Below are 17,553 nucleotides of genomic sequence, written 5' to 3' on the forward strand. Positions count from 1 at the left end.
TGGAACCTATGCATGGCCCCCTCCAGGCAGGCACGCACAGGGGCTGCTCTCCATAGGCATCTCTAGTGTGCATAGTTTTGGGGTTTCCATAAGAGGTTAAAAAAAGAAAATTTTGCCAGGTGCAGTGGAATGTGCCTGTAATACCAGCGGCTTGGGACACTGAGGCAAGGAAGATCACAAGTTCAAAGACAGTCTGAGTAACAGTGAGTTGCTAAATAAAATACAAAGTAGGGCTGGGGATGTGGCTCAGTGGTTGAGTGCCCATGAGTTCTATATCCTTGGTACCCAAAAAGAGAAAAAAGAAAACTTTGAAGCAGACATCTTTTCTTTTTCATCAATCTTTTTTAAAAAGAGATGCAATCTATGTAATGGAGCAGTAGGTGAGTACCAGTTATTGTCAACTTTATGCCACTGTCCCCTCTATCTTCTTCCAGAACCTTCCTCATCCCAAAAGGGCCTCTTACCACTCCAGTCACTCCAGCCCTGCTTTCTGCCTCTGAGGATTTGCATGCTCTGAATGCTTCACTTCATCTGGATGGAACCCTACATTTGTCCTTCAGGGCTGAAGGTCTCAAGGCTCACTGACACAGCCTGTCAGTACGTCGTTCCTCTTGATGACCAGATGACCCACCTGCTTACGAGACCTCATGGCGGCTTCTTCTAATGTCTCTGCAGCTTCAAATTTCCCTTGACGTCGGTAAAGTGCTCCAAGGTTTTTCAAAGTAGTTGTAACAGTTGGGCTATAAAAACACATACAACATGCAGCACCATTAAGGACACATCTCAGGCAGCCACCGTCAAAGGCAGGCAACCTGGAGGTCTGTGGGAGCTGTGCTGTGTGACACTGTGCTGCCATGTTCTCCCTGCTTCCTTCCCCACTGTGCACCCTGCTTCACTGTCAGTGCCCTGGGCAGAGTGCAGCAGGATCACACAGAGTTCTCTCACAGGGGTGCCACGGGACCTGTTTTTCCTTCAACTGCAATGTTCTAAAGAGTGCTCACTGCCCAAGCAGACCTGCTGCCAGCGCTGTCAGACCCTGTCACTTCCGGCAAAAGCTCATAGCAGGCAGACACTGCATCCATCCAGGGCCTAGCCACTGATGGCCCCCTGGCCACCACAGAAGCATGTAGCTGGCATACGCAGGGGTCAGCACAGGTTCCTGGAGAGAGAGCTTGGCTTGTGCTGGGCAAGAGTGAGGGCAGGTCGCCATGTTGCCAATCACAACCTCCCATTTCACCAGAGCCTCAACAGCTGGTGACATTTGTGAGTTAAGGAAGTAAGGGCAGCCTGCAGACAGGATGGAGTGTGGCTGGACTCCTGACAGGAAAGTCTACTAATGTCTAACAAACCCCACAGCACTTCAGTACAGATGAGCACTGTGAGAGGTGTTTTTCTCTCACCACTGACAGGTCTTTCAGGTATAGAAATAAACCACTCCCATGGCTGTGAGACAAGTGCACAGAGGGGAGAAGAGGAGATGTGCTCATCATGCATCGTGGGAGGGGCTGCAGGGAGCTCAGGGAGGGCAGCTCCAGCAGGCTTCCTGAAGAAACAGGACAAGAGGGGAGCGATTCTTCGAGGAGGAGAAAGTTCAGACGGAAACAGAAGCAGACGAGGTACACTGTTCTGGCGGGCTGTGACAACCCTGCAGCACATGAGTGCAGGTGACACAGGATCAGGAGCACACAATCACCCCCGAGCTGCAAAGGCAGAGCGAGTGCGTCAGCACACCCAAGCAGCTGGGGAGGGCTTGCTGAGTGCGGGCCTTCCGAGTCCACTGCACGTCCACCCTGAGAGCTGTGAGGCTGCCTCGGTTCTCCTCATTTAAGTCCCGCACTTCCTCCCACTAGGTGGTTGTCCTTCACAGAGCAGCGATGGGCAGACCCACGCTACTGCAGCAGGCTGTGTGTGTGCAAATGGTCCACTGGCAGAGACAGTGGGATCTTGACTGGAACTGGGGAAATTCAGGACTATGTGACACTGGGGACATCCCCACTGTCCATCCCAAGCTGCAGCGCCCCTCTGTATCTCAGTTTGCCAGCTGACCAGACCCACCTGTCAACTTTGCAGGCTTTGTACCAGCCTCCATACTCTCCAAAAGACGTCCCGTCCTTCTGCTTTCCCTAAACAGTAAGAGAGTCAACGTGAAGGCCGTGAGGGCCGAGCACCACACCCCTCCACTCCGCCAGCCTTACTTTGCACTCCTCCCTCTCCTCAGCGTGCATCCAGATGGGCTTGTTTTCATCTAGGAAAGAAGAATGACATTCTGTAAGTCGCAAAGCAAGAGCCCAGTGAGCAGAACTTGCTAAGTCTCAGTGACTGCAAGGTTTTGTGTGCTCCTTCCCGTTCTTGCTCCTTGGACATGTCAAGTTCATGCTGGTGGAGAAGGCTGCTCTCATCAAGCCCTGCAGCCGCAAGAGCAGAAGCTGCAGGGCAAGCGCCTGGCCAACAACCCTACAGATGCAGGCCTGCCTCATACTGGAAGCACTTGGAATCTGAGCACCTCACATTACACCAAGACTGAGAAAGGGTAGAAGAGTTTGGGAGCAAAAGCAGAAAAGAATAAACCAATATTCCTTCAAAGTCCTAACTGCTCAGAACAAGAATACCTCCACTGGACAATGGACCCACACCACAAATGAAAGAAGGACCTTAACAACGAGGCTTATGAAAAGGCCTTTCTGTCTTGTGTTTTATCATTTGCATGCAGGATAAATCCAGTAAAGAAAACTGCTTTAAACTTGAGCCCGACTAACTACACTGTCCGTTACTATCGTGAGCAGGTAGCACACAGCAAATCCCAAGGAATCAGTCCACTTCAGGGGAACTTTTGAAAAGGAGCACCAGGAGGTAGCCTGGTACTTCTGTGGCAGGCAAGTCAGAATGTTCCCTGTGAACTGTGACACTCCAGGCAAGTGGGGCAGCCAACCCTGCCACATGGCTGCACCAGACCAGCAAACCCCAGGCCTACTCCAGCCTCAACAGCAGACTGACCACTCCACTCACTAGCAGAAAAACAAAGTACATTCTGGGCAAATGTTTCCAAAGTGTTTGCTAAAAAAAAATCTGTAAAAGGAAAAAGTAACCGCTTTTGGCGGCTGCCCCACATAGCCACACCCACATCCTGCTGAAACCCCAGAACACTGCTCAGGCCCACACTCAGCACCATCAGCCTGTGCCTTGCTATGGCCAGGAGGCAGGTCAACTCCCCAGTCTGACATGAGCCACCAGGAAGGCTGGGGAACCGGTGGGGGGAAGTCCAGGCAAGTTACACCATGGAGTGACAGGCCCCGGATGTGACACAGAGACCCAGGTAACAGCAGAACCACCTATTCCCATGCCATGCAGAGGGGAAATCCTGAAATTCTTTTTCTAGGATGCAACACATTCGCACAAATGAAATGCCTCAGTGGACAAAAAAGAACATATGTGCATCAATGAACAACATTCTAAGGCCTCCTGCACACCACCACCAACTGGCCCTATCCCGAAGCCTGTGGTAACACCCAGTGAAGGAAAACTAACAATTATTTTTAACTGAACAGTTTAAATTCAGTAAAATATTTGCTCCACAACTGTGTATTCAGCATTTACAAAACTTGAAGGCGTATACAGGAGATGTGGCCTGGCTCTTCGAGACAGACAACTGGTAGGTACACCTCTGACAGGCAGGGTTGCTTGGGGTCACACAGTTGCCCTAGACAGAATGGAGGCTGTAGCAAGGTACTCCAAGCTAGTGAGTACAGGCTGAGGCTGAAGCAAGCAGACTTGAGCAGCAGCAAGGGAAGATTTGAGGAACAGGTGGCCCCGAGCTCCTCGGCAGGGAGGGTCCTCCCAGAGCTACCAAGGAAGCCCAGCACAGCACATGCAGGGCGCTCACCACACTTGCCAAATAATGGACACATGAACAAGCAAAGAAGTGAATGGACACTTGAATGTGCCATGCCATCTCCTCATTCAGAAAACCATGAGATTCAAAGTAACTTCTATTTCAAAAATACTGGGAGAATGGGGGTACAGACAAATTGGAAATCACACTTCTTAACATACGCGAAGCTACTGCTTACCATCCACAGAACCAAATTCCCGTTCATGTGCACGAGTGAGAATCTCTTTGTACAATGTTTCTGCTTGCTTGAATTTTCCTTGTTTCAGGTAGCAGGATGCCTTAAAATAAAATATTTAGTGTTCTTCACACACAAATAAAACAAACATTTTCATCCACAGGTGAAATAACAAAACATTTGGATTGTTTTATTTTCAGGACTAGGAGTTGAACCAAGGTCTCTGAACATGCTAAGCAAGTGTTCCACCATTGAGCTACACCCTAGCACATTTTTTTTTATTTATTTTTTTAATTTTAATTTGTCCTTATTTTGAGATGGGGTCTTGCCAAATTCCCCAGCTGGCCTTGAACTTGTAATCCTCTTGCCTCCACCTCTGAGTAGCTGGGATCACAGGTGTGCAAAACATCCCCACCACATCTGTAACATACCAGGTTGTTTTTTGTCTTGGCCACATTTGGGTCATCGGGTCCCAGTTTTGTCTGGTAGATCTCCAGGGCTCTCTGGTAATAATATTCTACTTCTTCATACTTGCCCTGGTTCTGGCACAGTAAGGCCAGGTTATTTAACTGCTTGGCAACATCAGGGTGATCCTTTCCCAGAACCTGGGAATAGAGAATGGTGCATTGGAAACATTAGCTGTGTCACACCCTCCTGTCAGAAAGACCGACCCTTTAAGTCATAAATACGCTGTGTTCCACATCCAGACTTAAATGGCTCCCATGCCAGATAAAAAAAATAACCAGAAGGTGAGAAGGAACTGTGCTGATTTTCCTGGGCTACTTTCGAGTGCTCACTTTCTGTGACAAGCCTCGGGGCAGGCACCATTACTACCCACCATACCACGAAGAAAGAGACCAGGGCTTCAGGAAAGCGTGTGTCATCTGAGCCCAAACGCTGTCCCTGCTGCTTGGGGCCCTCTTCTCCAGCCTCCCTGCTGCCATGACTCACCCTCCAGGGCCCTCTTCAGTACCCAGAAGGGACCCCACAACCAAGGCCCAGGAGCCTTCACCCCATCCCTCTCTCCTGAGCACTTCACCAGGTCGTTCTCCTCTCCCTGGTGAGTCGCATGACCCAAAACCCTGTCCTCATCCTTTATTGCCAGACCCATTCAGGGAGACACAGCCCAGGAGTGCACACCTTCCACCCTATCCACCAGCACAGTGCAGGACCCTGGCTAAAGATGATGAAGACAAGCCCTGTGGCCCCCTGAATCTTGATAGTGTTGTCCTACGCTCTGTGCCTCAGGCATGCAGTCCCCAGACAGCACACTGCCCTGCATCCTTCACACCCCCTACCTCTCCCTGCCCAGGAAACTGAACTCAGCTATCCAAAATTCAGCTCAAATATCGACTTCCTCTGGAAAGCCATGCCCAGTGCCCTGCCAGCCCTGAGATTAGAGGTCTGCCTGCTCCTCTCCTACTGCTCGACCTGCAACTGACAGGTCACTGGTCCCCAGGTCTAACTGGTGGACTGTGCAACCAGGCAGGGATGCTAACCAAGCCAGGGGGTCTAAATGAATCAGAGTAAATATCTGAATAAACTTGGCAGATCTTTTCTTTTTTGAGACAGGGTCTCACTATGTTGCCCAGGTCAGTCCCATAACTCATCAGCTCAAGTGAGCCTCCCACTTCAGCCTCTTGTGCGGCTGGGACTACAGGTGTGCACTCCATGCCTGGCTCAATTGGCAGATCATTTTTTAGAGCTCACGATCCTTGCTGCCTCTGTGTGCTCTGATGTGAACCATGGCCAACTCAACTGACCATTTTCTTTTGGAAGTACCATGCAGATGACAGCATGATAAAATATTACCTATCCAACCTAGCAATGAGCCCACTTTCATTTTCTCCCCAAATACCTTGCCATATGTCTCAAAATCAAGTGATCAATCTCTTAGTATCACTGATAAACAACCACAAAAAATGCCAACATAAGTTATTACTCTTAGGCACACACCCAGGACAGACCTAACACCAGACTTGGTGGCATCTGGAGGCACTCACATAGAGCTGCATCAGTTGTAGTTTTAGTTTCTATTTGTTGTTTGGTTGGTTGGTTGGTTTTGGTTTGGGGTTTTGTGTGTATGTGTGGTGGTGGGGACTGAATCCAGGGGCATGCTACCACTAAGCTACACTGCCAGCTCTTTTTTTTTTTTTTTAATTTTTATTTTGAGAAAAGGATCAAAGTTGCCCAGGTTGGCCATGAACTTGTGAACCTCCTGTCTCACCCTCCTGAGTTGCTGGGGCTACAGATGTGTACCACCACACCCAGCTGGAGCAGTCACTAATAAATACCCCCAACGCTGATCTGGCCTATAGCTCTGAGTTGGTCTTCAGTCCTAATAATCACTCTACCTTTAAAGCTGTGCGAGGAACGTGGTGAACTTACTGAGAAGCATGAGCACTGTCCAGTGCAGCTCAGGGGCCCCTTGTCTCTGGGCTACTCAGGACAGTACCATCCTGAACACTCGCCTAAAAGGGCCTCACACACTAACTGCGCCCACTGAACTCCGCTGGGGGGTTGTCTTTTTATTTATTTTTTTTTTGAGAGGGGAGCTTACTATGTTGCCCAGGCAGGTCTTGAAATCCTGGGCTCAAGGGATCCTCCTGCCTCAGCCTCCCAAGTGTTGGGCTATAGATGTGCACCACCACGCCCAGCTTATCGACCCTTATAAACTAGTCATTTTCAGTAAATGATGAGTAATGACTTATCACAGTGCTCATTTCTCAAAATTTGAAACAAAAATCCTTTCAAACCATGAGTTCTTGGTTGTTTCGCACCTTTTCTCTGATCTCCAGGGCCCTCTTACACAATGGCTCAGCCTCTTTGTACTTCCCTCGTTTACCATACAGCACAGCAAGGTTGTTCAGGGTCGCAGCCACCTGCCAACACAGGAGGCCACAAGGACCATAAGAGATGTCAAGAGCAGCAGCCACACACCCCAGCCAGACCCAGGCACTCTCCACACCGCGGCAAAGCACTCATCACTGCGTGGAAATGTGACTTCGGGGCAAGAGAACAGTGATTCGCTCAGGAGAGATCATACCACTCACAATACACAGTGCAGAACACAGTTCTAAGATTAAACAAATCAACATCAACTTGATCTTAATTTTTTTTTAATTTCCTTGGAAGCTACAAAGTCAACCAAACAGATCTCTGCAAATCTGACCAGAATTTAATAAAAAGATAAAACAGATTCTTGAGAAACAAATCTGGAAGAGGACATGCAATTTGATTTAGGATCAGAGAGTATGGCTGGTAAGCCAGGTGGGGGGCAGTGATCTACAAATCAGGAGTGACTGGCACGTGAGCACCAGAGCTTGCCCTGCCACGGGGCAGAGCCCTACCTGTGCATCTGGGAAGCGGCTCTCAGCCCTCCCTGTTGAGTGTGACACTGGGTGAGCTGGACAAAAATCACACTGGGCCAAAAAAAAGTGTAAAAAGATCCAAAGAATCAGATATACAAACCGCGGGGTGATCCTTGCCCAGTGTCTTCTCACGGATGGCCAAAGCATCATTCAGCAGATTGGCTGCATCTTTGTATTTGTTCTGATCCCTAAATCAAAATCACATAGTTAAGTGTTACAGTGTGAGTAACTAAACCCACATATCAACCTACTACCCACCCACCTACCAGAGTGCCTCATGCATGCCACACACATGTTCTACCAGCTACACCCAGCCTCCTAACTCCTTCACTCCTTTTAAATGCAATTTTGGAACTATATAAAATTAAGCTCCAAATATATATATATACACATATATATATATTTTTTTTTTTTTTATTAATATTTTCTTAATCTACCTGTGACAGAAAAGAACTGGAAGGAAATCTGTCAGCTCATGCACCTGGGTGAGGTGAGCTCTGGTTCACACCTGCCCACAGGGATAACACAGCTACCACCCTACTGTGCGGCATGTGCCAGCTGCCCCACACAGAACACCAGAGGTAGCCTAGAAAGGGAGGGAAGAGCTCGCATTTGGCATCAAAAGGAATGGACTCCAACATCCGAGCCAGGCCCACCAGCAGCATCAATAGCTGGAGCTTGTCTGAAGGCCAGACCCACCCAGACCAGCTTGGTTAGGAGCTCTGGGAGCAGGGCCAAGCATACTGGGACTTGGGGAGCCCACCAGAAATTCAGATGCAAAATGAAAATAAAGGCAGCATTAAAATCCTAAGAAAAATGGGCAAGATAAGCAGAAATTCTCAGGCAGATACACATGACTCAAAGAAATACTAATTAAAACAAAAAGATGACTAGCACTACCCAGAGGGGGTGTGGTAGCAGGAGTGCACAGCTCTGGAGAGCGGCTCAGCAGCAGCTCCCAGAACCATCATAGATCACTGCTAGCCTGCCTCAGGAATTTACTCTAAACCTGGGCGCAGGGCTGTGCCCCTGCAATCCCAGCTATGTAGGGAGGCTAAAGCAAGGGGACCTTAAATTCAAGGCCAGGCTGGGATGTTGAGTGAGACCCGACTCAAAATTAAAAATTAAAAAAGGGCTAGGGTGTGACACAGTGGCAGAGTGCTTGCCCAGTGTGCACTGTGTACCAGGCCACCACCAAAAAAAAAAAAAAAAAAAAAAAAAAAAAAAAAAAGGCTGACCCACGTGGATACTGGCATACTGACAATATATACTCCAGCTTAGTGAGATCCTTGCCACAGAGTTGGCTAAATATTTTGAATTTAACCCCTGGTTACTTGAAGAGAAGCAGATGGAAAGGAGATTGGAAAGTAACTCACACAAATTTATAAAATGTATTTTAAGGGGCAAGCTGGTAAAAAAGTTGTCTCCAGCCAGGTATGGTGGCATATGCCTATAATCCCAGTAGCTTGGAAGGCTGAGACAGGAGGATTCCAAGTTTGAGGCCAGCTTCAGCAACTTAGTGAAGCACTAAGCAACTTAGTGAGACTCTGTCTCAAAATAAAAAATAGAAAGGGCTAGGGATGTGGCTTAGTGGTTAAGTGCCACTGGATTCAATCCCCAGTACCATAAAAAAGCTGTCTCTAGTACAATTCAGCATAAAAACCTAAGGACTAGCCTGTACACCAGAGCCAGGATGTTGAGCATGGTGGCCACATCAGGATGGTCGTGGCCTGAAGTCTTCTCCAGATCCTCCAGGGCCTGCTTGCAGAGCGGCACCGCCACCTCATAGCGCCCCTGCGAGGCATACTGGATCACCAAGTTGTGGAGTGTGCGCAGCCTTGCCGGGATCTCGTAGCCACCCTGCTGGGCAGCAGCAGCGGCACTGCTATGCTGCTGCTGGACTGCACAGAGAAAGCACACTTCAGAGGGTTGGCAGGACAGCTACACACAGGGACCGTTGGTTTGACATCTTTCCACCAGCTCTGATTCAAGTCAGCACTATGCCAGTTTAACCTGCAAATATTCCCTGGGCAAGATGGGGAAGCAGCTCAGTCTGAGAGGGAGGGTACCCTGTCTGCTGCCAATGCCATCAGACTTCCTGGGTATGAAACTAACAGGAAGAAATAACTCCAACCTCTTCTATCTGCAAGGACCCCCAGGCCACATCTGTGCTGCAAGTGCACACCTGGTTCTCAGGGTTTGGCCTATGCACCACCATAGCCCACACAAACATCCTTGGGGGACAAGGACAATTCCACTGTGCTGGGGCTTCTGTGCTATGGCTCCCACTAACTGTCAGGAGCACCCTCAGAGAAAAAGCCGATTCCACTACAATACATGATGAACCACCCACTCGCCACTCACTTCCTTGGACTGGCTCGTCCTCATCATTTGGGAAGAGATCATCCAGGGGTTCTTTGGCAGAATCGGTGTCCTTGTCCTCCTACAAGAGATCCACAGCATCTTTCATTCTACAGCAGTACACATCCTGCCTGAAAATCTGTAACATAAAACTCACTTTAACTGAAAAATCTTAGGAAAGATCATCAGTGGAGCTGGGGTTATGGCTCTGGTACAGCACTTGCCTAGCATGCGTGAGGCACTGGGTTCAATTCTCAGCACCACATATAAATAAATGAATAAAATAAAGGTCTATCAACATCTAAAAAAACATTAAAAAAAAAAAAAAAAGATAATCAGTGTTTATGCTCACGTGTAGGGTCACTGGTCATGTGGCTCACCCATTGGTTCAACAGACAAAGTGCTTGCGAGACTCGACGTCAGAACACTTACATGCAGGCCAGGGTTTGACAAGACAGACTACTACACTCCTCTGCCTTCAATTCTTCACCTGTGTTCTGAGGAGGCTTCAGCAAAGAAGAGCAGGGTTTGCTCAAAACAAAATCTTATTTGCAAACAGACTACTGTGGAGCACTTCTGACTGCCACAGAAAGGATCAGCTGAACTCCCTGCTCTTACCCACCACGGCTCCATTGCAGAAGCCCAGAGAACAGGTGGGAGCTACCAGTTCATCCTGTGACTACTTCCCCACAGACCACTGCATAGTGCAAGCCCTAGTACAGCCCGGAGCAGGAAACGGACAGCGCCTTGCCCAGGTAAGAAGTCAGCAGTCATGGGGCACATGGACACTGGTGCCGGGAGGGGAAGCTTGGTATTCACGTCACTTTTAGAGTGAGCCTCTTGGAGTGCAGAATCCAAACACAACACAGACCCAAACTGAGAAATGATGGTTGAAGTGGCTGGCTTGCACTCTCAAGACACCAAGGTCACTGAAGACAGAGAATGGGGCTGGGGGTGTAGCTCAGCAGTGGAGCACTTGCCTCCTGCATATGGGACACTGGGTTCCATCCTCAGCACCACATAAAAATAAAGGTATTATGTCCATCTACGACTAAAATGTTTTCTTTAAAAAGACAGAATGACTGAGGGCTGCTGCAGATGAAAGAGAGCTGAAAAGTGGAGACAAGGGTGTGCAGCATGCAGTCCCAAACTGGACCCAGGATGCAGTGAGAACACGCCAGGAAGGACACTGCCGAGACACCAGCAGAGAGACATCAGGCTGCAGAGGGGACAAGGTGCCCAGTCAGGTTCAAGCACTGAATCTGCCCTGGGCCTAGGCTTTCACAGGAGAATACCCTCACTAGGGAGCCGTGCCCAGCAACAGCAAGGGGCAGCGCCATAAGGTGCCTGTCTCCCACTCCAGCGGTTCAGAAGGAACAGCTCATCAGAATCAGCTCCAAACACATCTTCTCCAAGTCTGAGTTTTTTCAAAATAAAGTCCCCTTCTCAACACTCTGCAGTACTGCAGGGCAATCACTGGCTCACACCATGTACTTATGCCCACAGCAATCTAAATCGAAACATCTGGTTGCGCCTTGACCGAGGAGACCTAAAGGGGACAGGGGAGCCTCATCAATCAGAGTGTTACCACCTCAACTACTTCCCTCAGGGGACTTGTGATACACTCCTCACGTCCTCATGAGAAGAGGCCCAGTGAGTTCACCAGCACACGCTCTCCTCACACCACCATGTGGGGGCACAGCAAGAAGGTAGCCATCTGCGAGCCAGGAAGAGAGCCCTCACCAGAACAATCCTGTTGGCACTCTGACCTCAGATTCCAGCCTCCTGTGGTATTTCACTATGGTGACCCAAGCAGAGGGCAAGTGAAGGTTTGCTTGTGTTCCACACAGAGGCCTTAGGATGGGGGTTCCAACTAGGAACACCATATGGAACTCATTGGTATACTGATAATGCATGTGAACATGTCTGGCATCATGGAAGCATAGAAGAAAACCCAGTTCTAAATGCTCCATGGAATCCTGGAGGTTGGATCCTGAAATAGAAAAGGACCACTAATGGAAGGACTGACAATATCCCAATAAAGTCTGTGGTCAATCAAAACTTATGTATCTATGTTAACTTCTTAGTTTTGAAAAATGTATGATCATGTAAGATGTCAACATTGGGGAGAACTGAGTGAAGGGGATATGGGAATTCTCTTCACTGTCTTTTCAACCTTTTCTCTCAATCTAAAATTATTCCAAAATAAAAAAGAAGCTATCTGAATCAGAAATAAATGGTGGAAGAAGAATAACCGAGAGTAGGATGAACACCCAAAGAACATTCAAAGAGAGCCAACAGAAAAAGAAACAATAAGACCCTTGGGGCACCCAGATGTTCCAGGAAGGGAGAGGTGAGCTGGCCAGGGAGGCCGAGGAAATAGGAGAAAGGCAGCAGGAAGACCAGGCAGTGTCCTGGGAGGGCATCAAGGACAAGTTCAAGGGCAAGCCCAGAGTTAGGTTTCGGATGGTAGTACTGGCCCTGCTGACCCAGCAGCCAGTGGGTACAGAGGCCAGCCCGAGAGGGCAGGGAAGATCAGGAGCATTGGAGCTGGTGGAGAACTTGGTGATATGAGGCCTTGCATTTACAAAACACCTTTACACCTTCCAGTCACTGTTCTAAAAACACACGTGAAAGACGCACAGAGCGTCCACTCTCGCTGGGCCTCCATTCACAGCCCCCAGCTGTGGTGCAGGTCAGCAGCATTTCATGACAGAGCCGCTCACCGAGGGGGAAATGTCGTCGTCATACTTCTTGAGCTGGTTCATAAATTCCAGGTGTTTCTTTTCTTCTTCCAGCTGAGCCACAGACTGCTCACTCTTCTGTAACTTCTGCTGTGTGTTGGCCAGCTCGTCCCGCAGCCACTGATTCTCCTGGCACAGACGACGAACTTGCGCACGCAGTTTCTGTTTCTCTGACTCAACAGCATTCAGGTGATTTGACAAGGCCATCATAACCTGGACAGAAGACATGCTACAGGATGACATGCAACAAGAGCCCCTCCTACCCACGTGAGCGTCTGAGAGCAGCTCTAGGTGACACCCGCAGCATCTCTTTCATGGCACATGTGATTCAGCCACAGACCACACTCCAGGGTCTGTGCAAAGTATCGTGTGCTCAGAGCAGCCACAAAACACACCAGTTCTTCCTATGTGCAAGCACCTCAAGGTGATTAGCATGGGTACATCTACTCTCCGTGCTCAGCGGCAGTGCACCTCTGCATAGGCCCCTTCCACATGAGAGCACCTGTGCCAAGCACGGGTAGGCAAGGGGCTGGTGGTAGAATCGGGGAGGGGGATTAGACTTCCCTCCACATAAGGGAAGAGTCTCTAGCTGCCACAAAGCATCAGCAGGCACTGACACGTCCACTAGCTATGTTTGCTGCACAATCTGCTGGCTGCTCCACGCTCTGCCCACAGTATGCTCATTGGCATCTGGGGCAGACCTGCCTAAGGTTGTTCTGAGCAAGCTACAAGAAACATAAAGGCAGAAAAGGGTGGGGATCCAGGCACAGTGGTGCACACCTGTGATCCCAGTCACTTGGGAGGCTGAGGCAGAAGGATCACAAATTCAAGGCCAGACTGGGCAACTCAGCAAGACCCTGTCTCAAAATAAAAACTAAAAGGGATGGGGATATGGCTCAGTGGTTGAACACCTCTGGTTCAATCCTCAGTACCAATGCAGGGAGGAAAAAGAAGCAAGGAGTCCACCGGCCTGGTGCCTCTGTGGATCCGGCGTCTGCCTGCTCCTTTGTTAGCACAGTAACGGCATTACCACACTTCTAGGTCTGTGACTGAACTCGCCAGGCGTGGGCACACACCTACGATTCCAGCAACTCAGGAAGCTGAGGTGGGAGGATTCCAAGTTTGCAGCCAGCCTCAGCAACTTGGTGAGACTCTGTCCCAAAATCTAAACATAATGAAAAAGACTGGGGATGCAGCTTAGTGGTAAAGTGCCTTAATTTAATTCCCAGTAAATTCATTTATTCACTCATTCAAAACTCCAGAAGGTGGGCTTTTACTTCATGCCACCCTGGTACAGAGGACTGAACTCAGGGACATTCTATCACTGAGTCACATCCCCAGCTCTTATTTTTATTTTGAGACAGGGTCTCACTAAGTTGCTGAGTCTGGCCTCAAAATTGTGATCCTCCCACTTCAGGCTCCTAAGTTGCTGAAATCACAGGTGTGAGGCACTGTGCCCAGCTTCCTCCTTCCTTTTTTTTTTAAAAAAACCTACCATCTACCAAACTGAAAAAGGAAGTTCATATTCACATTGTCTTTCAACAACAGAACTTGGGAAATGACAGGGTCACAAAATCCAAAGTTGAAGGTGTACAACAAGCATCTATAACTGGGTGGGATCTACAATTGGGGTTTTTAGAAAAGAAGAACTGACACACAAAAAGTTGAGAGAAAGGCCAAGTTTCGGTGTACTGACTTTACCCTTGGGTCTGCTGGCAGAGCCAGAAGTTGTCAGGGGTAGGGAAGCAGCCAAGACATTTCCAGTGTTTTCATGTCTATGAGGCACATGACAGAAACAGACCTTTAGTCAGACACATAAAGCAATCTGGCCTGGCTACTGCAGAGCCTGCGGCTATTGGCCAAGTCTACTCTCCCTCAGCTCTTTGGGTTTATGCACCTGAACTGTGAGCAGGCAAGACAACATTCCCCAGCCCCTCACACCCAGGACAGCCAGTGAGCAGTGTTGCACACACTTCAAGGGGAAGCCTCGAGGGAGGAGGCACACCCCTCCTTTCACTTCTGTTGTCTTTGCACACGATCATGTGGCTGCCTCTGGGCTCCACCTACTTCCTGAAACAGGCTGCCAGCACGCAGTGCAGCAGGTGGCAGCAGCACCAGTGTGCCTTCTGACCACCCAGGAAGCTGCAGAAACTACCCAGGGCAGCCCACCTGGTGCTCATTTCACCCATGACTTTGTGGCTTAAGCTGTTGTTGTTGGACACAGGGGACCAAATCAAATCCTAAGTGATACATAGGGATACTTCTCTGTAAAATTCAGGTATGCCAAAATGAGTTTTCATTTATATAACAGACACACCCCAACACAAGTAGATATCTATTATTCTACAGGCATCTTCTCTTTGAGTTAAACTACCTATTTTAAGATTCCACTTTTCCAAACCATGAAGTCCATATTCACGTCAACTGGCTCTCATGCCCACCTGTGCCTCACTCAGGCCAAGCTCCAGCATCTCTAGTGACTTCCGTATCATATTGGATTTCTCCTCCACCAGGTTGCTCTCATCATCTTTCTTCAGACACTTCAGTGTCTCCAGCAAACTCTGCAAAATGGAGTTGTGCTCATTCTTCAAAGCCTCCAGCCCCTGAATTACTTGCTTGGTCTTGGAGATGATCTCATCCTGGGTAAGCTTCTCCAACTTGTCTTCCTTTATGTACACCATTGTGGACATGTTGTCATACATTCTAGAGAAAAAGGAGAATCAAACACCTTGTTATAGGCTTCACTTCTGTTATAGCATTAAAAAGTAAACATTTGCAAAAACTTTTACATTACATTTCATAGATAAATAATACATATCTGCAATTTATGATCTTGAATACTATATATTGTTTCTGTTTTGCTTTTGCAGAACCATTAAGTTACTTTTCTGCTTTATGTCTGTATTCTTTTTTATGGATGAGTAACATCCATAAAATTAATGCCAAAGATTAAAAGCAGCAAAACATCCAAAACATACAATTTCAATGAATATATTTTCTCTAAATGTTTGCAAGCTTTATTTTCTCAATGAAATGCAGTCAAAGAAGAAAGAAAACCTAGTAGAGGCATGAGGGGGAGTTAGAAGGGCTAGAGAGGGCCAGACCAGGAGGCCTAACACCCAGCAGGACAGTCCATGTGGCCATGATCAAGGAGGACAAAGCCCAGGGAGGGGCTGAAGTGACTCCATGTTGGTACAGCCATCACACCTCCACCGTGAGAAAGAGAGAAGGAAGGGGCACTGAAATGGAATTAGCCAAGTGCTGGTAACTGCTGGCACTGAGTAACAGTGCCTTTTACAGTCTTCTTCAGTTTTTCTGTCTTAAATCCAAAAATAAAGTTTTAAAAACTAAGTCACATGAAGACCATTTCTGCACACTATTAAGTGGCACAGGGGTCAGATTATCCATCCAGGACAGTAACTTTGTGCCACCTGCCATCTCTGAAATCTTGGTGTCCTCACAAACTACCTTACAGCCCCAGAACAGACACTGTTACAAATGAGAGGAGGCTGGGGTGCAGCTCAGTGGTACAACACTTGCCTGGTGCATGAGTCTTATTCCCTACGGAACACACAGCACCTAGGACAGCTCCTGACCCAGCCACCATCTGGAAAATGGATGGATGGGCAGAAGTCAGATGAAAGAAAGAAGGGGATACACCAAGAATACAAATAACCCAATCAACAAATGGGCTAAGGAAATGAACAGACACTTTACAGAAGAAGATCTATAAACAATCAACAGATATATGAAAAAATGTTCAACATTTCTAGTAATAAGAGAAATCAAATCAAAACCACTTTAAGATTCCATCTCACCCCAATGAGAATGGCAGTTATCAAGAATACAAGCAACAATAGGTGTTGGTGAGGATGTGGGGAAAAAGGCACACTCATACATTGCTGGTAGGGTTGTAAATTAGTGCAGCCACTCTGGAAAGCAGTGTGGAGATTCCTTAGAAAACTTGGAATGAAACCACCATTTGACCCAGCTATCCCACTCCTTGGCCTCTACCCAAAGGACTTAAAATCAGCATACTACAGAGATGCAGCCACATCAATGTTCATAGCTGCTCAATTCACCATAGCCAGACTGTGGAACCAACCTAGATGTCCTTCAATTGATGAATGGACAAAGAAACTGTGGTATATGTATACAATGGAATATTACTCAGCTATAAAGAATAATAAAATTATGGCATTTGCAGGCAAATGGATGAAATTGGAGAATATCGTGCTAAGTGAGATAAGCCAATCTCAAAAAACCAAAGGACAAATGATCTCCCTGATAAGCAGATGATGACACATAGTGGGGGGTGGGAGTGAACAGAGGAAGGAGGGACTGTATAGAGGGAAAAGAGGGGTGGGGGGGAGGAAAAAATAATGAATCAAACACTATTATCCTATGTAAAAGTATGACTACACAAATGGTATGCCTTTACTTCAAGTACAGAGAAACAGTATGTATCCTATTTGTGTACAATAAAAATAATTTTTTTAAAAATGTGGGGAAAAAAAAAAAAAAGAAAGAAGGGGAAGTAGTAGATGCAGACCACGCATGCACAAATTGGGGGTGTAAGCCACAAGCATTCGAGAGCAGGACCATGTGAGCCTCTGCACCACCAACTTCACACTGAAAAAATGATTTCTTTTTTAATAAATAAGAAGACAATTCCTTTTGACACTGGGAGGCTACCCAGAGGACTATTTAGAAGTCTCACTCCTCCCACTCACAGCCCAGAGAACAATGATGGAACAAGGGCAAGCCCTCTGCCCAGCAGCACAAGGTCCGTTATTAATTTTAGTGTACATCTACTCAGCATATGGCTCTCAAACTCCACTGTAGCCAAGCACCAGGCTGGGCTAGGGCACACTGCCGGGCTGTGGGGCAGCTCCCAGGAGCAGGGGCCCATCTGTCCTGCGCAGCGTACATTCCCCGGCTGCCAAACGGCATGCCTGTGCTAAATGATTATAGGAGGCAGGTTAGAATCAGTTGGGCTTTTTGTTTGTTTTG

General features: G+C 47.9%; 1 protein-coding gene across 14 annotated transcripts in view; it reads right to left on the reverse strand.

Moving 5' to 3' along the window:
• Positions 1–17,553, reverse strand: part of KLC1 (kinesin light chain 1) — a 56,573-nt gene that overhangs the window by 17,827 nt on the left and 21,193 nt on the right. For all 14 annotated transcript variants that reach the window (XM_079130045.1, XM_079130043.1, XM_079130044.1 and 11 more), the window contains 11 exons: positions 14,982–15,243; positions 12,523–12,753; positions 9,800–9,878; positions 9,099–9,336; positions 7,536–7,623; positions 6,845–6,946; positions 4,496–4,669; positions 4,068–4,167; positions 2,196–2,245; positions 2,056–2,123; positions 632–740 (listed from right to left, as the gene is read on the reverse strand). In XM_079130045.1, the coding sequence (XP_078986171.1) occupies positions 632–740; positions 2,056–2,123; positions 2,196–2,245; positions 4,068–4,167; positions 4,496–4,669; positions 6,845–6,946; positions 7,536–7,623; positions 9,099–9,336; positions 9,800–9,878; positions 12,523–12,753; positions 14,982–15,242 (1,500 nt within the window). In that variant the 5' untranslated portion in view covers position 15,243. The remainder of the gene's footprint in view (positions 1–631; positions 741–2,055; positions 2,124–2,195; positions 2,246–4,067; positions 4,168–4,495; positions 4,670–6,844; positions 6,947–7,535; positions 7,624–9,098; positions 9,337–9,799; positions 9,879–12,522; positions 12,754–14,981; positions 15,244–17,553) is intronic.

Source organism: Sciurus vulgaris, assembly GCF_902686455.1.
Source record: "Sciurus vulgaris genome assembly, chromosome: 2".
Classification (NCBI taxonomy): domain Eukaryota; kingdom Metazoa; phylum Chordata; class Mammalia; order Rodentia; family Sciuridae; genus Sciurus; species Sciurus vulgaris.